Source organism: Mus caroli, chromosome 14, assembly GCF_900094665.2.
Source record: "Mus caroli chromosome 14, CAROLI_EIJ_v1.1, whole genome shotgun sequence".
In the NCBI taxonomy this organism is placed as follows: domain Eukaryota; kingdom Metazoa; phylum Chordata; class Mammalia; order Rodentia; family Muridae; genus Mus; species Mus caroli.
In genome coordinates, this window is record NC_034583.1 from 56,992,157 (window position 1) to 57,018,559 (window position 26,403).

Consider the following 26,403-nt stretch of genomic DNA (forward strand, 5'->3'; position numbering starts at 1 on the left):
AGTTAGGAGGGGTAGGACTAGGTTTGTTCCAGGAGACCCCTTATCTAAAAAATGTTCCCGGAGCAGTTTCCAATTGGGAGGGGGTACCTTGGGGTAAAAAGTTCAGGTGTGTTCCGGGAACAATCTCCAGATGGGAGGGGTAAGAGGACCCTGAGCTGAAGAGTTCATGGAGAGTTCAGCTTTTCTTCTTTCAGTGCCAAGCTTCAAATCTTTTGCATGACGCTTTTAGTCCTGGGCATCAACTGCAACTGAGGCTGCACCTTTACCAGTGGCCTTCCATGGCCTCTCACAGTGCTAAGCCTCAGCTGCTCTTCATGACCCCTTCATGCCTTTAAAACCAGTACCACCTGGGTGATTCTTACCCATTACCAAGTACAGCTGCAGCACAATGTACAGCCTTGGCTCTCTCTGGAACACAGTTTCTTTGTGCTTTCAGAAAACACTTCCCAGAAGATTTCAGCTCAGGATGCTGGTCTCTTAATCACTGCTAATTTCTTAGCACCAGCTAACCTGCATCAATTGTCCCAGTAGTCCCTTCTATTTTTCACTCTAAAGCCAGAGTCACATGACTGAAGCTGCCATGTTCTACTCCCTGCTGGGGCTAGAACATGCCCCCAGCCCCACCCCCTTATTCTGTTACCAACTCCCTCACTGCCTAAGTGTGGCTTTCCTGGAACTTGCTCTATAGATTGACCTTGAACTCGGTGATCTTCATGGATCTGTCTCCTGTAATGCTGGGATTAAAGGCTTGTACCACCATGACTGGATTTAAGCTTTTCTTCTCCTAGAACATGCTTTGTCCCAGGCTGGCCTTGCACTGTTTGGTTTTGTCTTCTGGGATTAAAGGTGTGTACCACCATGCTTGGATCTAAATTTAGCTGGATGGGATCTTGCCCTGAAATCCCTTAATCTGTTATCTCCTAGAACACAGGATTCAGCTCCATTTCACTTCTTTTGCCCCTTTAATACTCGAGCCATATATTTTATATTTTTCCTTCTATGATTGCTACGCTTGTTCAAAACACTCTTCATGAGACTGAATCAGAGAGCAGGTCCCTGCTGGGCTTTTTTTTGAGGGTTCCATTGTCAATGCAATTAATATAAATCTCTTTACCTTAGACTCAGGTAGACTCTTAAGACAAGGGCAAAGAGCAGCCACATTCTTCATCAAAATACCACAAAAACAGTCTCTAGGCCACATACTGAAATTCTTCTCCACTGAACCCTCTTGGGCCAGGTCTGCACAGTTCAAATCCATCTCAGCAACAAAGTGTTTCATATTCTTACTAGGATAGTCCATTAAGCCTCATTTAAAGCATTCCACTGCTTTCCCCAAGTCCACATTCCTCCAGACAAAAGCATGGTCAGGCCTATCACAGCAATACCCTAGTCCCTGGCAACAACTTCTTTCTTAGGGCTTTACTGCTGTGAACAGACACCATGAGCAAGGCAAGTCTTATAAAGGACAACATTTAATTGGGTTGGCTTACAGGTTCAGAGGTTCAGTCCATTATCATCAAGGTGTAAGTAGGGCAGCATCCAGGCAGGCATGGCGCAGGCAGCACTGAGAGTTTTACATCTTCATCTGAAGGCAGCTAGTGGAATACTGGCTTCCACTAGCAGTATTCCTGGCAGCTTGGACTAGAGTATTAAAGCCCACACTCAGTGACATACCTACTTCAACAAGGCTGTACCTCTCAACAGTGCCACTCCCTGGGCCAAGCATATACAAACCATCACACAGTGCCTACCCCATAGGAGCACTCTTAGCTGGTAGGTAGAATCCCTGAAAGTTCTTAAGCTCCCAGATACCACTCCCCACCTTGCTTCTCTGGGAACATTCCCTGGGGTCGGTCTGAGCTAGCTGGTCACACTGTTGTCTGTGTGTAATCTTTTGATATTCCTTATCTGCTTTTCCCATTTCTTTCTAAAACTATCACAATCTAGTTTGGTACAGCTTGACATTGACAACAGTTAGAATTTGATAGTTTATATGCATTAAAAGAGACACACATACCATCTTCAGTAAGAGATTCTTAACAGTAATGATATAAACAAGTCCAAAATGGGTGCTATAAAGCAGAACTGGTAAGATCAAGACTGTCATTATGAAGTGAGAAACAACAAACCACAGCAAGATAAAGTAGCCCACACTTTGAAGCAGTCTTTCATTGTAATGGGTGTATGGCGTTGACTTAGGTGTGACCTAATGGTAAGTCATCCATATTATATGAATACTTAAGTTTTAGTTTCTCCTTGTAGCCCATGATAACACTGGTCCTGGAGAAAAGGAGGCTGTCTCATGTTCTACACTGAATAGCAAGCCACTGCTACAAGAGCCATGGTTACTTAGAATGGATATGAAAGCAGATGCCAAGGCTGCCAAATGTGGTTTTCTTTCTACTACATCACAGTGGAAGAGCATGAGACCACAGCCACTGGGAAGCACTTAGAGCCAGGCTGCTTCCTGAGTGATGCAGGTTTTACACGATATAACTGGGCGGGGGGCTTTACATATTTCTTAAAGGCCTGCACTGTTCTGGTTCACATGGGTGGACTAGCGGTGGTTCTGACATTTCCGCCGGTCTCTGTTTTCCTTCTGTGGTTGTCTCCTCTTTATGGAGGGAGGCCTCATTCCAGCCTCTGTTAGAAAGATGTAGGTGGCAGTTTTGCTGCATTCTGGCATCCAGACACAAAAAGTAGCATGTGCTGACTTTGTTGTGAACCTAAAACTGCTCTGAAATATAAAACCTGTTTTAAAATGTGGACAAAATGCAGTTGTTACCACATTTCATACTAGCACATGCGGTAGGAGGGGTGGTTTGAGGCATTGAGTTGAGAAGCCTTCACATTTGTGGTAGAATTTATGCCTAGAGACACACCCCTAGATTCAGAGTCCATTTGTGAGTCTAGATGTCTAGAGCCCTCTGGTATTTTGTGCCATTGTGTCTGTATATATGGAACATTTGCCCATCAGGAGACTTAGAGTTGAATGGAGTTGTCAGCCCCTCCAAATTAGCCTTATATGAAAGGAAGCTGCATTTTAAAGTCCCCTTTTGGAAATATTCTTGGCATCACCCATTTATTTCCAGTAGCCAGGCAGTTTCCAAGTAAGCACCACACTGGATACAACATAAATGGAATTTTTAAGTAGTGTATTTGCCGAGCTCTTGGCAGGTCTGTTCTCTTTATAGCCAGCAGGTGGCCTCAGCCATTCATGGCACACTTACCATTAGTTTTACCATTAGTATTTTCTTTTTCTTTTTGTGGTGATTTGTTCAGCTTCCCACTTTCCATAGTAAATTTCTAATGTCTAGCAGAAAGCTTCCGGTGTCAGCTAGTGCCAACAGTGTCCTCTCCAAAGGGTTGTGTATAGCGCTTAGCCCGAAGGCTGTCCTTTCTTTCTTAGGTACGTTTAAAGCCATCACACAGGAATCACATGCTTTCCTCGCAGTTAATAATTGACTTTACCTTTAATGGCTTACCTGCCGCGTATAATTTAAAATATCAGATAATACAGTGCACACTCAGTCGTTCCCCGCCCTCAGAAGCTTGTTCCTCTTCATTCCTCCCAAGGCTTGAGTTCCACTCCCTACCTCCCAGAGTAATTCCTTCTCACTCTTTCACATCTGTCTGCTGCTGCTTCATCTCATTCGTGATCTTTCCTTTCCTCCTAGACTTTGTTCGAAATATCCTTAAGTATATCCTCTGTATATCTTTATCTTTTTAAGTATCAATATCTTAAGTATATTGTCTGACTGTAAAAGCTGTATTCTTTTTTTTTTTTTGTCAAGCTTCCAAGTCCCCACCACTGTTTTCTCCATCAAGGAAGAGAGAGAGAGAGAGAGAGAGAGAGAGAGTGTGTGTGTGTGTGTGTGTGTGACAGTGTTTGTGTGTGTAGGGGGGGGTGATAGTATTTTTTTCCCTTTACCAACATAAAAATCCTGGTGTATTTCCACTTAACAGCTTTCTTAGTTTCTTTTTCCCTCCTCTTATATTTTATTGTAGATGAAGATCTGATAAAGTATGGCTGGCCTGAAGATATTTGGTAAGTAGCAAATATCTGTTTCATTTAGATTTCAGACTTGGAGATCTATCTACCTGCCACCTATAATTTAAACACATTGCCTCCATGCTGTTTTCATTCATGGAGTTTCTGAGTGAATAGCTGCTGTGCCCTTCAGTGTTCATTCTGTGACCAAAGAGAAGGGTGCGGGCGGGCTCCTAACTTAGCTTCTTACTACGGTCTTGTCCATGTTCATTCTCCACTGCTTATTCTCTGTCCTGGAACCTGTCTTACCACTTCAGTGGCTATCATGCTTCTTGGATAAGTTCTCAGTTTATTTGGGGATGATGGCAATAATGTACATGTTTCAAGCACTTAACTGCCAAATACTGTCAAGTATACATTTAATCTCACAACAGCCTCTGCAGTGTTGCTACCATGCCCACCTTTCAGATGAGGAACAGAATAGGTCTGCTCTGGTTATTATTGGCCCAGCCCAGGCTCTCCCAGGCCCAGCTCAGCTTCTAAATGTTGGGGTTGATTTTTCCCTCGCCTCAGGGCACCATTCTTCCCTGTTCAGTTCCCTGCTCCCCCTCCCTGCCCCAGGCCCATTGCTGTAACTGTCTACAGACCTTTTCTCCAGCTGTGAGCTCCCCAGCCCTCTGATTTCCTTACAGTACTGTGAGGTTGGACGGCCACTTTTCAGAAGAGCTGGTTCCGTTTTCAGTAAGGTGGATGGCCTTGAGCAGGCTACTATCTCTTGGACTTCTATCTACTTGGTTATGAAGGGCTCTAGTTCATGGCTCCAATGGGCATGTTCTCCTGTCATTCCGAAGTCCACATTGAAAACCAGTAGGTGGCAGAAACATGAGGAATTTGAAAGGTTAAAAGAATCAAAACTGTTCCGGCACAGTTCCTACCTGCATAGTTCCTAGCTTCTGCACTCAAGTGTACCATCAAGTTAGACACTGCTTAGGTAGGGCCCCTTCACTCATGTAGGCAGATTATACTGCTGGGAATTTCTGGCCTTCCTTCAGAAGGCCCTACAACCTCCATAGGACAGTGATTTACCTGTTTTGTGAACAAGAGGTCGTCGGTGTTGGAACATAACAAAAGTTTATGCTTGACTCACTTGCTGCCTTCATAGAAACACACATGCTGAAGCGCTTCCTTGTCTCCCCTTTGAATACCTGTCATCCCCAGCTAAAGCCTCTCTGATGCCAGTGTCTATACTTCTTGGTGAGGTAGTTACCTGCTATCTTTTTGTCCCCTTTTACTCTTTTCAAGGTAGAGTTTAACTCTATTCCAGGCTTTCCTGGAACTCACTTTCTTGCCTCAGTCTTCCAAGTGCTAGAACTACAGCTACTGTGTCTATCTGTGTTGTATATTAGCCTACAGACTTGACACATAGCTGCCTAGTAGGAAAGGTTATATATTCAGATACACCTTGAAAGTCAGTTTACCATACCTTTTAAACATTTTTTTTAAGTTAAACAGGTATAATTTCTAGTTCATTTAGACAGATTTCTAATTTAAAACCCACACTAGTAAATTACAGCTTGAGTTTTTTCAATTTTTTTTTAAAGTTGAGACTCACCAGGATGATAGCGACCTAGAGTTCCCCTGTGGCACCTTTAGTAGGCTAGGGATGAATGGCCAAAGCTCAGCACAGCTGACTTTTATGTTCAGAAGCTATTTGAGAACTCAGGGAAGCTGGAGTAACCCCAGACCTCAGGGCCCATTCCACTTCATGTGCTGACAATCCTGACAATTTTGCAGGGGCCAAGAGTGACTCCCGAGCTCATCTGCAGTGCAGAGTTCTAACCTGGTATTCTCTGATGCTGGTTTGGAGAATTTACCTGTTTCAGCATCTTGAGTCTATCCTGGTAAATCTGAGGTTCCTTTAAGCAAAGAACTTTCTAAGGATTAAATGAGATTAGAAGCAAATTAGTTTTTAAGTGAGGAAAAGAGAAAAGATGTGTCCTTGCTGCCCCCAGACTGCCTAATGAGAAGTAGTTTCATGGACCCCACTTTAAGAAATTGAACCATTCCCTGGGCCTCTGCACCCTCCGGTAATTGTTGCTTTTATTGAAAACTTTAATCTCTGAATTAGTGAGGGATATCAAGGACATAACAAGGACACGAGGCGAGAGTGGGCATACTTTAAACTCTGAGTGAGTGTTTTTAGTGAAACTGGAAAGACTTTTTATAGGAAGTAGTTTGTGCTGAATTGTTCCAGGAGTGGGTATCTCAAACCCTGCACTTCTCTCTGTCTCTTTACCCTTTGTAATCATACACTGCTATATGTAAGCCTGAAGATATCATACAAGCTGTGAAAAGACACCATGATCACAGCAACTCTTAATAAGAGAAAGCATTTAGTTGGGGCCTTGCTTACAGTTTCAGAGGCTTACTCCATTGTCACCATGGCAGAGCGTATGGTGGCACACATGGAACTGGAGCAGTAGCTGAGAGCTATGCCTGATCTTCAGGCAGCTGCCAGAGGGAGAGAGACTGGGCCTCAAAGCTCACTCTCCTTCTACACACTTAAGCCAACAAGGCCACACCTCCTAATCCTTTCAAAGAGTTCTGCTTCCTGGTGACTAAGCATTCAAATATGAGCCTCTGAGGGCCATTCTCATTCAAACCACCACTCTGGCCATGTTACTCTTATGTGTGCTTTGATTACTTAGGTATGAACTCGCTAGTGTGTATTATTTTGGTATTTCTATTGGCAGCAGTCCATTTAGGAGACCTTGAGGAAGAAAACAGAATCTAATAGAGCTACTCTTGCTGTTATTAAGAGCTGACACTAAACAAGCAGGAGCCAGAATGGCAGGTGCACCTTTTCAGTTGAGGTCAGTTCATAGCATAATATTTTTCTTAAGATCCTGAAAGGAGAATGAATTTTTCTGGACAGAAAAATGCCCAACTAAGGGTGACAATTACTATGAATTTTGCATGGGAATGCAAATGAGTAAATGAACAGCTTGGAAAAACATGACTGGCTATCAGTAATGACGAAGAATAAGGCAACGTAAATCATTTGCCCAAAGTCTGAGTATTGTTTTATACCCAGAACAAATAACAAGGTATTTAGCTTCTTTGTGGGCATAATCTTAACCTTCATACTGAATCATACTTGTTATATTGTGTACTGAGTGTGTGATCCTTTTAACACTAAAACAGAAGTTGATAACAAGAAAATGCCTCGGAAGTCTGTAATGGGATGCAATGATGCTTCCTGCCTTAGGTTTTTGTTTGGTTTTGAGCTAGGGTTTCTCGAAGTAGTCCAGGCTGACGCTGCACTCATAGTATTCCTGCCTGTTGGAACTACAGACCTTTGCTACTCTGCACCGTCTCTACAGGCTTCCCCAAACCTTGTTAGGAACAGTACCCACTAAAGTTAACAGGGTCGCAGTATCTGTCAAGTGTGCATAGCCTTGTTTATTGTTGATGCTTAAATTCTAGGCCCATCTCTGTGCTGCAAAGTGAATCAGCTTTATTTGGCTAATTATATGAATGAAGAATGTCACATCAGTTTTAAAAGATTGCATTAAGTTGATGTACGATAAGAACCCCATCTTAGTTAGGGTTATAATTGCTGCAATAAAACTCTATGACCAAAAACAGCTTGGGGAAGAGTTTCTTTCAGTTACAGTTCAATATAACATTCACCATCAAAAGCAGTGAGGACAGGAACCTGGAGGCAGGAGCTGATGCAGAGGACATAGAGGAGTGTGCTTACTGGCTTTCTCAGCCTGCTTTCTTCTAGAACCCAAGACTACCAGCCCAGAGGTGGCCATACCCACAATGAGCTGGGCCCTCCTACATCAATCACTAGTTAAGAAAATGCCCTACAGGCTTACTGCCTACAGTGCCATCTTTTGGAGGCATTTTCTCAATTGAACTTCTGATGACTATAGCTTGTGCCAAATTGACATAAAACTAGCCAGTACAAACTCTAAAGAAAAGTGAATTTAAGAATTTAATTAAAGCATTAGGAGGCAGAGGCAGGAGGTTCTCTGTGAATTCAAAGTTAGTTCAGTCTACATAGCAAGAACCAGGGCTTTGTAATGAGGCCCTACTTCAAGGGAAAAAAGGGGTGGGGGTGTGCTATGGGGCATTCTAAATGATTTCCAGACAGTTTCAGTACCATATAGGCTATGTTCACCCAGGGATGTGTGTTGATATCATCATCAGTGTGTGTGTGGCAGGGTGTGAGGTTGGAAGAATTCTTAGTCTGCTTCATCTGGCTCATTTAATGATGTTTTAGTGAGCTAACTTTTCTGATTCTGCACTCGATACTTGGTCTTGATTGTTCTGCCATCACTTGAAACCTGGAGGTATCAGAAACCATATTTTCCTCTTCTCCAGACCAAAGTCCTGCAAAGCTCCCAGGTGGGCAAAACAGTGGGCCTTCACTGACTTCTTCCATCCTTTCTCATCTGAAATTCTCTCCCTGTTTTCCTTCTTGGCCTGTGCTTTGGTCGGGCCAGCCAAATCTCAGCTCTTCCACAAAGCCTTTGGTCACTGATAGCTCTTCTTGTCGCTTGAAGCTGCAGTCTACCCAGGATGTTTCATAGTTATTATCTGACTCACCTTGGCTCATAGCCAGGCACAGCTACACAGCTCTCAAGTTTGTCTTGCCTCTCCAGGTTGCTGGGCAGCCTTTGGAGATGGTGACTGTCTGATACGCTCCATGGAGCTTCATGTGTGATAAGTCCCCGAGAATACTGTCTTGGAATGAGATGCTTTCAGTGCAAGTGGCTGAAGACATGGTTGCCTTGTTGTTGCTAAAAGTGGTTTCCTTCTTTGTAGGTTTCACGTGGACAAACTCTCTTCGGCCCATGTGTACCTACGATTACAAAAGGTAACTGAATGTAAGCATGAATTCATGACCTTTCCTTTATAGATGAACATCATATATTCTTTTTTGTGGGATTAAGTTGCTTAAATAATAAATGTGTTCAAAGTCATAAAGATTAGTAAATGTCTTCCTCCTATCCAGATAATTGTTATGGAAAATTCTGGATGCTTTCCCAGGTAGAAGCCCTGCCTTGTCTAGCCAGCTCGGTGCATTACCTATCCCCTCTGCTTGTGTCCCCCTCAGTCCATCTGATGCTGATGTCTATTTTAGTGGCTGCTTCTCCGACTCACTCAGGTCACCTGGCTCACGAGGGCGCTTGTTCCCCTTATCAGAGTGTCAGTCTAAAACAGCGGTGGCGATGCAGGAATGAAGAGTTCATGTGCCCTGGGAATGCAGCACCACCATTTCTTTCTAACTTGCTTGTATTTGTATTTTCAATAGTTAAACTACATAGTATGTATTATGTTTTTTAAAGTATGTACTTTGGACTTACAAGGTTTTAGAAAGTTACAAAGGTCATATGACTTCCCTGCTGCTAGCATCTCACATTACATGGCGGAGATACCGTCAACTAAGTTCTGGAGTTGATTTGAGCAGTTTTCCCATTAATGTCCCTTTCCTCTTCCAGAAACCATGGTGAGGCGTCATAGTGCACTTACTTGTCCTTTTGTCCCCTTTTTTATGACCTTGACAGTTCACTTAGTGATCTTCTATGTAGTTTTTCTCATGACTGCATAGACTCACAGGTGGGAGTGGCCTCCCCTCCATCATGTCAGATAGTACATGTGTTAACATGACTTACACGAGTGACATGAGCCTGGACTGCCTGGCCAGGGCTGTGCCTGCCACCTTTCTCCACTGTGGCACTGCATTTCCAGACTTGGTTACTACAAATCAGATTGGGGTCCAGCTTCTACTCAGGCAGGGGAAAATGTAGTTCCACGTTTTGGAGGGGGGTAGTTTCATTATTTGGGGTTCATGCAGGATGGGACTCTTTTCTTTCCCCCATATTTGCAAAAATAAAGACTTGTGTTTATATCTGCTATGGGCCCTTGTGTAGATTCAGATGCTGTGTTCTGTGGCTCATATTTATCCAGCTCTAGTAAGATCGCTCTCAGCCTATGTGCTCTGCCTAACTCACCCAACCTCTTATTCATTATTATTTTGTTTTTGTTTTGAGACAGTCTCATTATGTAGTCCAGGCTGGCCTTGAACTCAAAGAGATCTTTCTACCTCCTGAGTGCTAGATTGAAAAGCATGTGCCACCATGCCCAGTCCAAAAAAAGTTTTTAATAAAGTTTTGCTGTGGAGATCTGGTCAGGAACCTGCTAAGTAGAGCAGGCTGGCCTTGAACTTGTGATCTCCCTTCTGAATGCTGGGATTACAAGCATACATGACAGTAATTTATAACATGAGATCTCTTAAATCTGAGCTGCAGCCTCTGGCAGCGTTCCTTGCCCTCAAGTTGTATGGTGGCTCACACCTGTTGTGTGTTCAGAATGGAGGCTGCAGTGAAGTCACTGGGCAACATGGGAAGCGATGCCAGAAGGAATTGGTTATGAATTAATTTGGGACCACTGTGAGTTTCAGAAACCTGCAGTTGCCAGGTTGTGATACTGCAGCTCAGGCTTTAAGCAGCTGAGAACCCAAGGACAGCAGTGTAACAATTTTTTGATCTTCTGCCTTGTGATTTCCATCCAAAACATTGTTACTGAAAGTTCAGTTTAAGCTGTCATTTCTATTCTGTCTGTACATCTGGGGTATATTTACACTACTTAATCTTGGGATACCTACAGCCATAGTATCCCAGGTTGATCAAATTACTTTTTAGGGTCATGGTTTGTAAACTTGATATTATATTGTTTTCTTGTTTGTTATTTTGATTGCCTGTAGTGAGCTGATAATAGTGGCGCAGTTAATAGGAAAGCTATGTTGTCAGAATTAGACTGTATGCAATTTTTCAGCATTATAAACCCTTATTTAGAAATGCTTATTTGTTTTGAAAGAAAGTCTCACTGTTGGCCATGCTGATCCTGAACTCTTGGGTTCAAAAGACCTTTCTACCTCAGTTTCTGAGTAGATGGGACTGTAGGCAGGCATGCACCACCACACCTGACTTTGGCTTTTTCTTTTTTATTTTTTTTGTCACTGTGGCTGGTCTGGAACTTGCTTTGTAGAACAGCCTGAAATCCTGACTCTGTAGCACATAACTGCCTACTTCCCCCTGTGTAGAAGGGACCAACTCTTCCTTTATTGAGTCATTGTGAGGGTTAGGACCTGGCACATGCTGAAGCTTTGCAGAGTAGCATCTGACAGGCACTGTGTGCCTTCATTGTGGTTTGAATCCAACACAAAGCATGACGATCCAGACTCTCAGCAGTGTTCAGTGCTACACAGCCATTTTGGAAGAAAAGTCATGACATTTGGGAGTGATTTTGGCTCACTGGTGTAAAGTGACTCAAAGCAAACCTGTGGCCTTTATACTTTCTGAGTTCCTGGGTTCACTTGTGTGAGCTCGTCCATCCATTGCTGCTGCTGCTGCAGCCTCCACTGGCTACTTTATCTTCCCATGGGAGCAGCACAACAGATGAAGAACACAAGAACTTCACCCTGATTTTGGCTGGGAGGTAGACGGCAGGGGAGATATTTGGGATCCAGAGCTCCAGGGCATCTGTTTCAAAGGAAGGTTACAGGGACCTCAGCCAGGAAGGCGTCTAGATCTCAGAATGGACAGTTTCCCCCCAAGCTTTCCAGAAATGAATGAGGATGGCAGAAACCACTGTGCAGACACAACTACAGTTAATATCTTCAACATGGTTTTTAAAATGTGTTGAGTATAGTTTTCTGCTAATGCCTTCTCCTAGTTCAGGTACCATTCTGTGGTGGGCATGGTGCAGTCCACCCGGAGAGCCCCTGCTTGTCTGTAAGCCCGTGTCCAGCCGGTAAGGCAGCACATGCCTTGCGAGTGCTCCAGTGGTCATCAGTAACCAAGAGGATTATTTGGTTTATTTTGTGTTGCAGGGAGAGAAGATAGAAGACATTCCAAAGGAGGTTTTGATGGACTGTGCCCACCTTGTGAAGGCCAATAGCATTCAAGGTCAGTTGGCCTAGCATTTACTTTTTCTATGTTTGGATCATAATCCATTTTAGTGAGCATGAGTCTGGGGAGAGCAGAAGGAGGAGGAGGCTTGTCAGAGAACTAGATGCTCATATCCCACACCTCTTAGTTTTACTGTCCTTTCTGTCTTGACTCTTGACTTTCCCTTTCCTTGAGTAGGAAGTCATCCAGCTGTTTTTTTGTTTTAAATATAATTATATGTGTATGTGTTTTATTTGCATGTATGTCTCTGTGCTATGTGTATGTCTGGTGCCCTTTGAACCCAGAAGAAGTTGTCAGATTCCCTGGAACTGGGGTTACAGACAATTGTGAGCCACAATGTGGTTGTTAGGAAATTCAACCCAGATCCTTTAGAAGAACATCCAGTGTTATTAACTGCTGAGCCATCTTCCCAGCCCCTTGTTTGGATATTTTGAACTGGAATCTTGATATGTAGCCCGGGCTAGCATGGAACTCACTGTGTGGCCCAGGCTGGCAACTCACAATTCTCCTCTTTCAGCTTCCTGGGTCCTGGAAGTATAGGGATGCTTAACTGTATCAGGTTTAGAGCCAGAGTCTTTAAATCACGCTTTTTCTTTTCTCCTTCTCTCCCATGCTTTTCCTTCATTTAATTTGTGAAGGTTTTGAGTCATTTGACTCTGTTGTCCTCCTTCCCCACTGACCTGGGTGGTCTGGGAGTGTCCTTATCTTTCAGGAGCTCTCAGTGAGTCCAGTGTGCAGTGTGAATTGGAAACAATCACCTTATGTGTTTTAGGCAGTAGTTAAAAATACTGGGCTTGGTGCCTGTGTAACTCTAGATAAGATTAAATCAAATCGAAAGGTCTAGAAGGATGGGGGTAGAGGTTATGAAGAGGGTTGAGAGAGGTGTGGGTTTAAATGATTGAGCTAATAAGTTTCTAGGGGTAGGATGTAGACCTGGATAGAAAGAGAGAACTGGTTCTAAATGAAGTTGGAAGAGGACCCAGAGCACACAGCTGATAACAGGCACTGGCGTTAATGATTACACAAGGAGAGCGAGCTTGGCCGCCTTCCTTCATGTAGACCGGTGCCTTCAGTCTCAACCCAGGCAGCCCTAATTACAGACCTGGTGCGTAGACTAAGAAGCTCGAAGTTTACCTTTAGGAGCCTCCAGTCTCCAGCTCCATAGTCAGCAGGTGGTTCTGAGGGAGGACGCTTTATTTTATGAGTAAAATCTCAGATCTTCAGTTACTGAAGTAAAAAATGGAATAAGCAAACTGTTTATTCTGGGTTCCAGCCGCTTCCACAGCCTTGTTCTTTCCCGTGCCCCTGGCTTGCAGAAGAGCCTTGGTTTAAAGAGCTGTAGACTCTTTATTCTTGGCTTGGTTTCTTTTTAATGTCCTTAGAGTGTATGGGTTCTAGAGAAAAGGGAGGGGAAGAGTTGTGACACGGGGTTATCCCCTCTTTCCTTAGCCTTCTGCAGTGACCTGTCACACAGCAGAGAAGGAGCTAGGCCTCAGGTTCCACTCTTAGTACCACAGGACAGTGCTGAGGACTGAAGAGAATTGTGAACTTGCAGAGGACACCCCACTGGCAGCTCTCTAGTTACCAAGTTCTCTCTGCTCAGTACCAAGAGGACAGGGATTGAGTTTGCTGGCTTCTGCTAAAGTGGCTCATTTCGCTTCAGACTCATACGTTTTATTTAGGGGAAAAGGCTCCGCTGATAACTAAACAAGCCTGCCTAAACATGTCGGGAGCCAGGACCCTTGCTTTTTCTACTCTAATACTTTGGCATAATGGTCAATTTCCCACTGACCTTTCATATTTTGGGACATTGGAAGTGAGCCCTTAAGCTTCGTCTGGGGTGGATGATGTTTTGCTGTGGTGAGGGCTGCACCACTCATGTTTCCTGCCTGCTGAAGACAGTCTCTCTTGGCAGGCTGCAAGATGAACAACGTTAATGTGGTTTACACGCCATGGTCTAACCTGAAGAAAACAGCTGACATGGATGTGGGGCAGATAGGCTTTCACAGGCAGAAGGATGTAAGTGTTCATATACTGCTGGAGGCGGAGCCTGACCCCAAGCTGAGTGTCCTGTGCGTCCTATGGGTGTTAAACTGGGAGGCTAAAGCCCTGGAAAGCCAAAGCCTTGCCCTCTTAGGTGAGAGAAAAATAATTAAAGCTAAGTACTTTCCCTTATTTCCCTCAAAGGTAAAGATTGTGACGGTAGAGAAGAAAGTGAATGAAATCTTGAACCGATTAGAAAAGACCAAACTGGAGAAGTTTCCAGACCTCGCAGCAGAGAAGGAAGGCAGAGACCGTGAAGAGAGGAATGAGAAGAAAGCCCAGATTCAGGAGATGAAAAGGAAAGAGAAAGAAGAAATGAAGAAGAAAAGGGAAATGGATGAACTTAGGTACGCTGGGGTGAGGCCTTGCTGTTCACCCGGGTGCTCCCCACAGGTTCTGAGGATATGCCCCAGTGGCTGGAGGCCACATACAAGTTGGAGTATTGACTGAGTTGTTAACGGTAGTTGTGATGATGTGGTGAATCCCCGTGTTACAGAGGTGTTGGGTGTCAGTGAGCAAAATGAAAGGTTTTACCTCACCGTAAGCACCATGGGCTGTCCTCAGATGATGCCAGCTTGTTCTTTTTTTTTTTTTTTTGGTTTTTCAAGACAGGGTTTCTCTGTGTAGCGCTGGCTGTCCTGGAACTTACTCTGTAGACCAGGCTGGCCTTGAACTCAGAAATCCACCTGCCTCTGCCTCCCGAGTGCTGGGATTAAAGGGCCAGCTTGTTAGGGAAAGAAGAGGTGTAGCAGTGTGTAGTCTGAGCAGCTGGGCTGCTGTTACCATGATGTGCAGCCGGGCACTCAGCTGCTTTCAAACCACTGTGCAGTTGGGCACTCACAGCTGCTTTCACATGCTTTTTCTGCTTTTCGGAAGTTGAATGTGTTAATGTGACGAGACCTGCTTCAGTAGCCTACAGTTTTATGTTAGCAGGTAAATTATATTTTGGCTCCTGACATCTTAGTGATGGTGGCCATGAGAATGCTGACTGTATCAGTTTTCTGTTGCTTCTAGAACAAATGGCTCCAAATTTAACTCCTCAAATCAACATTCAGACTTGCAAGAAGTCCTGACTAATCAAAACAAACGAGAAGTCGGCCAGGCAGTTCTTTTCTGGAGGATCTAGAGGCGACTCTGGTTTCTAGAGACTGCCCACATTCTGCGGCTTGTTGCCTGGTCTCCCGCCTTCTCTGCTTTTAAAGAGCCATGTGACTAGATCAGACATACTTGCACCGTCCTCAGTCATCTCCTGTCATAGAGAACTGTCACATGTGCAAAGTGTGTGTCCACAGAAGACAACATGTCTGTTGCTTCTAGAGATTTGGATGAGAACGTCCTGGGGCGGGGGGGGGGGGGAGCTTTGGAAGCATCATTCCACTGCCGTGCTGAATATGTATTGCTGCACTTGAACCCGCCCAGTTGCCCTGTTTGTGTTTGAGTGTGGTAAAGCATCTGCCTCCTGAGGGCTGGGATTACCAACACGTGCCAGCTACCTCTTGTTTTTCTTTTCATTTTTTTCTCTTCCTCTCTTTATGTAGTGCTAAGGAATGAAGTAGGGGCTCATACACAGGGCAAATGCTCTAGCACAGTTGTCCTTGTGACTTGCAGTCACAGAACTCCTAGGTTTCCATGGATGCCATTTGTGATATGTGCAGCAGAAAAGACACAAATGCGGGTGGCCTCAAATTAAAAGCCACCTATCTGCCCGTGCTCTGACCCAGCCTTCTCTGAATACCCTGGGTTCTTAGGAAGCTTGCTGGACAGGTGCAAAGCTGTTGCGATTGTATATGGTCAGGTGTGAGATACCTGCTTGTGTTCCTTCCTGTCCAGGTTCTGCTGAATCAGGAAGTCTGGCTTCTTTTAAAGTTGAGCATTCAGATGATGAGCTCAGGGAATGTTGTCTTGCATTGGCCTGCTGACTGAAGATATCTGATATTGCCTGCAGATGGGAGTCTGCTGAGAGTTGTTGAAATGGCTCATTCCAGTAACATTTGTGAGTTCTGGCAAGCAGCATTTGCAGCTGTCTTAGTTGGGGTTTTTATTGCTGTGAAGAGACACCATGACCACAGCAACTCTTACAAAGACAAGCATTTACTTGGAGCTTGCTTATTGTTTGAGAGGTTTAGTCCATTCTCAGCATGGTAGGAAGCATGGTGGCACACAGATAGGCATGGCACTGGAGGAGTAGCTGAGAATTCTACATCTTGAACCCAAGGCAGCTGGGAGAGAGTGACATTAGGCCCAGCTTGACCATTTGAAACCCCCAATCCCCACCCCCAGTGACACACTTCCTCCAGTGAGGCCACACCTCCAAATAGTGCCACTCTCTATGAGCCTACAGGTAGGGAGTATGGGTGGCATCATTTTCATTTAAACCACCACAGCAGCTAATTCTTGGTTTTAGTTTGGAGTAGGGGAAAACTGAAGAAAATATGCCCTGTTTCCTTCACATCTTTAACTGCTTTGTTTAGAAACATGGATGTTTTGTGTTAGAAACACGGTATCACTTCATTTACAGCTTGCTAAGGAGGAATGGCTGATACGTTAACATTTGCCATCTGACTGACACTGTTCTTGAAAGTGCTTCTTGCATGTCCTCACTCAGCAGTGGCATAGTTCTGGTACCTGAATTTGTAAAAGGAAAGTGAGTCTGAACAGCACCTAAGCATCTTGCTGCGAAGTTATAGCTACGTGTGTCGTCTGATTCTCAAATCAACACATTACAAAGCTCTGTTGTCTTCCAGCTAGTTCATTTTATACAATATTCATTCGGAATGAGTTGAGTAATATAGAGATTCTGTGATTCGCGCTGGAGGTAGAGCTGTCCTCTGGTCCCCACGGGCATGCTGCACTTACCCACATACACACAAGACAATTTCTTTTTTAAGTTTCAAGCAAAAGTGAGGAGGCTTTGAGTGAGTGAGTGAGTTTGTTTTTTTGAGACAGCATGTTTCTCTGCATCCTGGGAGTTCATGTAAGCCCTAGGCTGACCTCACACTTGGTGGCTGTCTCCTGCCGCAGCCTCCTGAGTGGTAGTTTTCTAGGCATGGGCCCAGGTGACAGACATGAACTCAGCTGGCTACTTGTGTTTTAGTAAGAGCTCTTTGCCTGGTGGATTATAGAGGGACCCAGAGGCAGGGGAGCCAGAAGTTAAGTGATTGGCAGTGGTCCAGACCACGCATGAAGCTTGGACTCAGTGAGAGGGAAATTCACTGGTAAAGTCATGGTTTGATGGTAGTTTGGGTTGAAGAGCAAGGGCTGAGAATGGCTCCTAGGTTTTCAATGGAATGGACGGTGATGCTGTTCTAGGCAACAGGAGAACTCAATGTGTTTGTTTCCGTAGGGGAATAGATTTTGAGTCAGATACAGACCAGAAGTCTGAAACTATCTTTTAGAAATCTCAAAAGGTGTTGGGGCAATTTGGGTTAATAGGGAGTACAGAGGAAATGTGTCCTTCAGAAGGGCACGCTTGTGTGCTGCTGTCTTCAGAGTGGGAACAGTTAGCCCACCGAGCCTTCCACCAACGTGGTGACTGTCTGGGAGAGCTTGTTGACATAGTAACCTCATTTGGGTTTTAGGGTGCTAATCACCCACAAAATGCTTATGGAGAAATAACCTCAATTTGACTATTTTCTTTTCTTCTAGGAGCTACTCATCACTCATGAAAGTTGAGAATATGTCCTCAAATCAAGTATGTTCACGTTTCTTGCTCTACTGTTGTGCCTTGAATATTTAACAGAGTCTTCAGTAGTTGAGTTATTGACTGTCGTAGTGTTGCAGATTGCTTACCATGATTGGCAGCTAGTATGAAAGAGGAGGCTGAGAGAGAGTGTGTGTGTGTGTGTGTGTGTGTGTGTGTTTGTGTGTGTGTGTCTGGCAGGCAGGCATTAGCATCCTGCCCCATGGTCTTGTGTTTGCTTTTATATGGTCACTTTAAAGAAAGGGTCGGATAGCTAACGTGCTGTGAAGGGCAGGCCTATTAGTATTACATGGTGCGCCAGTCAGCTTTCCCTTACTCCAGCACAGTGCCTGAGATAATCAATTTAGGAAGAAAGGAGCTTTATTTTGACTTGGGATTTTAGAGATTTGGGGCTATGGTCAGTTGCCCTGCTGCTTTGGGTCCAGTATTAAGGCAGCATAGTGATGGGAACCCAGGAGAAGGTGAGCGGCTCGTCTTACAGCAGCTGGGAGCAGAAAGGTGAGGGGGAAGGCAGGAGGCCCAGCACCTGGGAAGACCGTGCCTCCTCGGAAACCTGACTCTCTTCACTCTGGACACCATTTTTAAATGTTCTATCTCCCAGAGCACGGACTAGACAACAGGCCTTCAGCATGTGGCCTTTGGGGACATTTCCAGACCCAGACTGTGGCACAGAACTGTAGTCCATTTTTTTTCTCCTTTCTTAGTTCCTATTCCATTTCCAGGCTTTGAAAAAAAAAAAAGGAAATTAATAAATTTCTATTTATTAAAATCCTCTATTAATGGTGCTGTAGACTTCACAATATAGTTAAACAGAGTCGGAACTACCCCTTTCAATTAAAAATAAATGTACCAAATACGAGACCATATGTCTAAATACCAGCACTGATTCTTGTCATACTTGTTAGGACTTGGAATAAGTGTTGACATGTTTCAGGGTTTCGTTTTGTTTTTGAGACAGGTTTTCCTTTTGTTGCTCAGGCTGCCATGAGCCTCCCCTTACCCAGCGTGGTCTCAGATTCACAGTCTCACCGCCCCTGTTTCCCATGTGCTTGGGTTACAAGCAGGCACCAGCATATTTGGCTCAGGCTCTTTCACAATACAGCTTTTAGAATGTATGCTTTAGATTGCATCATCAGATATGCTAGACATGAATTGCAAATGCTGTCTAAATGAAAATTAAGGTTGAAGCCTGTGTTCTTCAGCCATATCAGCTTTGTGTGGCCCGGTGGCTACTGTTTCAGCAGAGATAAGGAGCCATTTCTTCATTACTACAGAAAGCTCTGCTAAGTGGCTCAGTCCCCCCTAAGGTTGTCTACTCAGATTCCAAGCTAAGTGTATGATTGGAGTCCGTAGGATTTTAGACGCTGCTCATGTCCAGTGCCCATCCAGGAACGGGTAAGAACACATCTTGACTACCACATCTGTGAAGAGCTAAAATTTTGAGGCTCCTTTATGAATCAAGATGGGGCTGTGTAAATTATTTCTGAAAATTTCCAAAATAACTCTGTGTAGTTCATCAGGACTGAATATGAAGTCAGGAGATTTAAACTGTCCCTGGATTGAGCCTACTACATTTTTAGCCTTTCTAGGGGGATTATTGCTCTGTGTAGAGACATTACCTCATGAGGTTGTCATCACCTATAAACAAGGGTGTGCCCTCATCCTAGACTTGGTCGTGTCATAGGTAATTGTCATTGGTCCTTACTTGGAGTCCTGAGTTTGTTTAGCCCTCTGCATATTATTCTTGGCTTTCCAGAAATTCAGAACATTTTAACCTTAGCAGAGGCCTGTGATAGATTCCAAGTTAAATTCAGTAAAAACTAATGCTCCTGTCTCTGCTGTGCTGACTGAAAACTTTTTGAAACTTTATTTAGAAGTGGCTTTCCACCAGAAATCTGGCCTGTGTTTCAACCTTGTACCTGTTGTTCCCACAGTGGATCTTTAAGAGCTTTACATGTTCTTTTAGAATTGGAAACACATATGTGCGTATGTACACACGCTCATATGTATGCCTGTGCATGTACACACACACATACATTTGCACATACCATTTCTTGAAATTTTTGAGGCATTGGTTCCAAGGCCCTAGGAATACTAAAATGTGAAATATGTAGATGATCAAAACCCTCTTTTTTTTTTTTCTCTCAAGACAGGGTTTCTCTGTGTAGCCCTGGCTGTCCTGGAACTCACTTTGTAGACCAGGCTGGCCTTGAACTCAGAAATCCACCTGCCTCTGCCTCCCAAGTGCTGGGATTAAAGGCATGTGCCACCACTGCCTGGCCAAAACCCTCATGAAATAGAAAATTATTCTCATGTAACTCATGTTTTATCTCCCCATGTGATTTATTCTGATTATTATCACCAAATACAGTAAAAATGCAGGTGCAGATAGTTGTCACACTGTAGTGCTTACAAAATGCTGACAAGAAAAAAAAGAGTGTTTGTGGGATTCCTAAGTGCTCTCTGTGTGTGGTTGGATCTGCAGAAATAGACCCCACAGATGCAAAGGACCAGCCATGCATGGGTGTGCACAGATGCTGTAATTAAGAGTCCCAAGACTACAGTGTTGGGTGTGAGACAAACGCCCCTCCTCCCCCCTGCTCTGTTACTTGATGCTCTGCGTGAGGTGCTCCAATGGAAAAGCTTCAGTCTCTTTGGAACATTTTCTGCTCCGTTACTGTCTTGTGTTGTACAACCTGATTTGTAGTGTGCACCCTTGATCTTCATCCAGAGACTGAGGCTTACGTGAGATAGGACTGTACAAGCTCATCAGGAAGGGTACTGGTCTCTGTCTGAGACGAGCTAGATGCTCATCAGAATGCTTAGTTTTCCATTGAGCATAACCGCTTTGATCTGTAATTTTTAGTCCTTTTTTTATGTGTGCTTGGAGGCATATATCATTGTTGTTGCTTTCTTCTTGCTCATCAGTTAGCACCAGGCAACAAGAGGCCTGTCTATAAGCTGAGTAGTAGAGGACTGGGAATCTGAAATGTGATAGTTGTCCAAGGACAGTCCCAAACCGCAGACACACAGTTAAACATTCCTGTGGTGCCAGATCACCTGCCCACACATCCAGTGAGTGGCCCCTGTGTGGAGTGTACACTGTCCCTGTTACCAGCTGGGTGGCCTTACTGTTGTCTGTCCTCACTGGCAGTGTACAGAAGCTGACATGGATGTTTCTGGTGCTGTTCCTAAAGTTTAGGACTCTAAGGCAGTCCTACTACCCGGGCACAGCATTTCCCATTGTGCTAATAAAAGAGCAGCACATGGGTTGGGGGCATGGTTCTGTAGTAAGCAGAGCTTTCTGCTCTTCCAGTAGACCTGGGCTCTGTTCCTGGCACCCACATGGCAGCTTACATCTCTTTAAGACTCCAGTTCCAGGGGATCCAGTTCCCTCCTGACTTCCCATGGGTTTTTGCATACATATGGTACACATACACTAAAATGTATTTTTAAATTAATTTAATTTATTATTTTTTGTGTAGGTGTTTTGTGCATGTGTGGTAGTGCGGCACATGCGTTCAGTGCCCTAGAGGCTAGAAGATGTTGGATCCCCTTGAACTGGGATTCTGGATGGTTATGAGCCACCATACAGGTTCCGGGAATTGAACCTGCGTCTTCTGCATGAATAGCAAGTGCTTTAAACCACTGTACCATCTTTCTAGCTCCTAAAATAATTAATTTTTTTCTTTTTGTTTTTTGTTTTTTCTCAAGACAGGGTTTCTCTGTGTAGCCCTGGCTGTCCNTCAAGACAGGGTTTCTCTGTGTAGCCCTGGCTGTCCTGGAACTCACTCTGTAGACCAGGCTGGCCTCGAACTCAGAAATTCGCCTGCCTCTGCCTCCCAAGTGCTGGGATTAAAGTACTGGGATTATTGCGCCACCACGCCCGGCAATAATTATTTTTTAAGAAGATAGGGGAAGAGGAGCAGCAGAGAGAGAGCCACTGAATGAAGCTAGAGAAAAACAGCCTTTATAGAAACTACCGTTTTCTACCCTCACCTACTGCCTTCCTACCATTTCCAACAAGGGTCCTTAAAAGAAAAAGAACCCCAAGTCCTGTCCCTGCCTCTGGTAGTACTGGTGTTAAACAACAATAGATAGAAATCGAACCAGGCAGTGACCAGTGTTGCTCAAGCCAGCCACTGTGCCAGGAAAGAGTCTTGCCAGTGTGTGCTGCAGTAAGGCAGCTGGGGCGTATCAGCTGTGCACTAAGATTGCCCCTTTACCCATGTGCTGTGTTATGGAAGAGGCCAAGCTGGCTAGCTTTATTACAAGCCCATGTTTGGCTTCTTAAGGGCTTTGCCTATTAAAAAAAAAAGGAAGGAAAACAATCAGCTTTCATCATGTGAAATCACAAATCTAGGGAAACCACAAGGTTCAAAATACTGAGATTTAGGGCACAGATATTTTATATATGACGGTGTTATTGGCATAAGGAAGCAGGACACTGTTCATATAGAATACTTGTGGAGGATTGATCCTTTTCTAAAACTGTGTGTGTGTGTGTGTGTGTGTTTCATGATCTGATATAACATGAGCTGTGTTCAGAGAGTAAAGTCACTCCAGGAGAACAGAACAGGCTCCATAGCCCTCTCTCAGTCACTCTGTTTTCAAAGTTCAGGATTTATGCTAAATGATTAGCATAAATCATTCTTTAGCAGAGTCACCATTTCGTCCCACAATCTACCAGTTGGGGTGGGCTTTACATTATAACTTGGAAGTTAAAGTAACCTGAGGGACTGGGAGGTTGTGTCTGCTCTCCTGGGTCATATAAGAGCTAATGGCAGCAGGCAGCGGCGAGCTCAGTCATCCACCTGCTGCTTTCCGCAGCCCTGCACCCCGAGGTTAGGACTGAGACAGGGCAGCGGAGAGCATGATTATTATGACTGTCTGGCGGGCTCAAGGCCTTCACGGTCTCTTTTGTCTCCTGCAGGATGGTAACGATTCCGATGAGTTCATGTGAGCCGAGCAACAGACCCTGGGAAGACATGAATGTGCAGACCATTGCAGAGCTTTTGATTTCATCTAGGTTCTGAATTACAGAAACCAACCAACCAAAATTCTACCTTCATTCTACATAGACATCATTGGTTTTTGGAGTTTAAAAAAAAAGTCACCTTTTTGCTGATGAAAAGAACAGATGTATAATATAGTTGAGCTTGAAGACAACTTAAAAGTTTAGGGAAAGGAGAATATTTTTGGCAGAACATTCGTCAGTACCTCATGAAGGCTGGCTGCCTTTGTCTTTGAGATAGACATTGGAGCAGACCGACTCTGGAAAGTGCTTCTGTGGCTGTGGTCTATCCTGGGAACAGACGTCGTAAAATGCATTTCCTATCTCTAAAATATCTACTTCTGTGAAGAAGCCTGGCTTTCTCAGGCCAGGGCCCTCCTGACGACGGTTTCCTGACTAGAAGAAAGGGACGTGGGTTTGAAGGCAGCAGCAGTGCTTACTTAACTTGCATTTCAGTATTTGGCAAGTTCTCTCTTGCTGGCGTCAGAGTAGCTGGCCCAGCTCTTAGCTTGTTCTGAGGGTTCTGTTCTCACTACTGTGAGGTGAGGGCCCCATCTCAGCATCATACATACATAGTTGATCTTAACTAAGCTTGGGAACAAGTCACCTGAAATCACAGGTGATCCAAGCCGCAGATGTGACAGCTAGGCTCTGAAGCTGTTTCTGTGTGTGGAGGGAGACAGGAAAGGGTGCTGTGCTAGTTGTGAGAGTGACACAGATTGCCTCATGATTGTCTGGAGTGTATCATGAAACAAAAGTCCACCATGGATTGCAAGCTTTAGAAAGAATCAAGCATTTTCCCTAGCCAGGCAAGGCATCCGTTTCCTTACTTTGGAATAGTATTTATGTTGAATTGTAACTCCAGAGTTGTAAGCTTAGTGACTTCACATGCATGTAGCATTGGTACTGGTCTGAGCCACCTGCTACCCAGTAGATAGATAACCTTTTTGTTAGTGTTTAAGGGAGCCCCTGAAGAGACTCAACAGAACAGTGAGAGGAGAGAGAGAAAAGCTGGCAGGGTTGTGACTGGCATGCAGATCCATATTCTAGCACACCACACAGTGCCCACAGCTCTGCGGTGCTGAGCCAGCAGAAATGATTTCTTCAGCAGATGTACCAGCTGTCATCACTGACGTATGCACAAAACCAGACCCTTGATCCCTGGTATCCCAAGTTTAGTATGAGTTAAACTGGAAAATTCCCTGAGGCATAGCTTGTTAGCCAATTTGAGGAGAGCCAGTTTGAGGGGTATGAAAGTCAGCACCAGAGATCAGTGAGTGTGAATGTGTGTGTGTGTGTGTGTGTATGTGAGAGAGAGAGAGTGTGTGTGTGTGTGTGTGTGTGAGAGAGAGAGAGAGTGATATTTAGACTGGAGTTCTGTGATTTAAAAAAATTATAATAAAGTATCATTTTTGTCAGAAAGGACATTGATATATGAATTCTTAGAACTTGTTTTCTATAAAAGAGAGCAGCCCCCACCTCCAATCCTGTTTAAGGCTAATTGTGCTGTAAAAGCTCATTTATCATAGGTTCTTTCTGTGAACTCGAGATCTCGTGTATTTGAGGTGAGCATTGGACCACAGCCCCACCCACCTCAGGTTCTGCTGTGGGGCCTGCAAGAGTGGCCTCGTTTTGTCAGATCTGAGCATGGAGAAGTTTGAACTGAAGGCGGGGCTGCCCATTTCCACAAGCCCCCCTGTGTAATCCCTGTAGACATTGCTTTAAAGCTTTGGCTCCTTTAGTCCTTGGCTAGAGACACCTCAGTGGGAGGCTTTGCTGCTAGCATTACCTGTGTCCCCTCGGCCTCTGCATCTACAGACCTTGAACACACATGGGGGAGCTTTTGAAGGCTATCCCTTCAGTGTCAGATGCTCAACTTATATTTGAGGGTAAGTAGTTCAAAACTCCGCTCACAGGTTTAGCATTATCCGGGCCTCTTCTGAATTCTCAGGCTTGCATACCTGGCTCTCCTCCCTCACCATTTTAGCTGTTCCATGCCTAAAGCTGTACCCCCGCCTCTCTGCCCCTGTTTTATGTTTTTCCAGTTCAGTTGGTCTCAGGGAAAAGCAGAGACCTTTTCTTTTAAGGACATACATAGTTCAGGAATCAGACTGCCATCATCAAAGCCGTCTGTTTTTGCTGCTGGCTTGTGTCCTAAGTGTTTGATAAGGAAGTTCCAGATTGTTCTATGCTTATGAGTTACCGCTTTGATCACTTCTGTGTGTATGAGAGTCCCCTGCATCTCTTTCCAGTTTCCTGGCTGTGCTCTCTATGCAGAGGAGGCCTGCCTAATCGCTCAACTTCACAAGCTGCTGTAGGCACTTGTGAGTAATTTTAGCTCTCTCATTTCTTACCTTTGTTGTGAGGTCAGATGCCTGGGCAAGGCAGGCGTGACATGGTGCTTGTGCTTACCAAATTGGCAAGGTTTTGACAACAGTAGGTGTAGGCTGTAGTTGAACCCATCCAGGATCTTTTTATGTTTTGCTGTTTAAACTCTCTCTGGAAGTGTGGGTATTAGAGAGCCTTTTAACTGCTGCTTGTTAGTTAGTGGTCCTGTCCCCGCCACCACTCCCAGGAAGAGATCCTGTAACCCACGCTGCAAGACTCCAGTCTCCAGCTAAACACAAAGTGGAAGCACCCTCGTGTGTAAGGGGGGTGCCCTTCTTTCTCTGAGTTGGGAAGGTATAAGGGGGAGAGATAATGCAGCCTCCCAGCATGTCCTTGGACATGATACTGAAGTCTTCTTTTTCTTTGAACGCAGAATATGGATAACATCCCAAAATTGAATATGGTCATACTAGAGTAGATAGGTGACCTTTTGGTTTTAAAGTAAAACAAAACAACAAGCTACAACCAGAAGTTATAAAGTTAGAAGCTTAGATTCCAGACCTAACATCAGTCTCCATCCATCTAGCCCAAGCAAGTTCTCTAAAGCTGTGCTTAGTGAGCGCTCTTTGCCTGGCACCTGGGAGCCCAGCACAGGCAAGACTCAGCATGCATCCTCCTGTCATTTCTGTCGTGACACATTCAGCCTTGGACACAGTGTTCTGGAGGAGTGTTCTGTAAACCACAACAAAACCTTATCATTTGAGTAGAGCTGTGTGTGCTTGCAGGACTTCTCTATGTTTGTCTTCTAGGGCTCAGCCTCTATAGTGGCATGTGCATAGTGATTTTCAGAGGGTTAACATGTAACAAGTGATACCTTTCAGTCACTTCTGGGTCCAAGCAGAGGAAGAGGAACAAATGAAAAGCGATTATCACCCAAGACTCCCAGAACCAGAAGCTGAAAGGCCATGATAAAAAAACCACTAACATCTGCAATTTGATTTCATGTCTACCTCAAATTCTTAACTGGGCTGCCTGGACTCAGGGCTGGTAATGATAGTCTGTTCTCTGTTGCTGTAATCTAACTTGAAACTGGATAATTTATATGCAAAAGATTTGCTTGGTTTTGCTTCGTGACTTGGCCAGGTGTCATGGTGCTAGCCTCCTAGCAACGGCCCTCTTAAGTGCATCACAACACAAAGAAGAGGAAAGGGAAATGGCAGCATTGCAGAAGGGACCAGGCATGAGGCAGGGCAGGCTTTCTGACAACCTACTCTTGGGAAAACTCCTGTGAGACCCATCAGTCCATTCATGACGGTGGAGTCCCTCATAGAGCTTCAGTAGT

The 26,403-nt window shown here is 44.5% G+C and overlaps 1 protein-coding gene across 1 annotated transcript in view; it reads left to right on the top strand.

The window, feature by feature from the left end:
- Positions 1 to 26,171, top strand: part of Ccdc25 (coiled-coil domain containing 25) — a 31,837-nt gene extending 5,666 nt beyond the window's left edge. The window contains exons 3-9 of the mRNA XM_021181744.2: positions 4,009 to 4,048; positions 8,828 to 8,879; positions 11,898 to 11,973; positions 13,892 to 13,995; positions 14,164 to 14,366; positions 17,665 to 17,710; positions 22,653 to 26,171. Of these exons, the coding sequence (XP_021037403.1) occupies positions 4,009 to 4,048; positions 8,828 to 8,879; positions 11,898 to 11,973; positions 13,892 to 13,995; positions 14,164 to 14,366; positions 17,665 to 17,710; positions 22,653 to 22,682 (551 nt within the window). The 3' untranslated portion in view covers positions 22,683 to 26,171. The remainder of the gene's footprint in view (positions 1 to 4,008; positions 4,049 to 8,827; positions 8,880 to 11,897; positions 11,974 to 13,891; positions 13,996 to 14,163; positions 14,367 to 17,664; positions 17,711 to 22,652) is intronic.
- Positions 26,172 to 26,403: the final 232 nt, after the last annotated feature.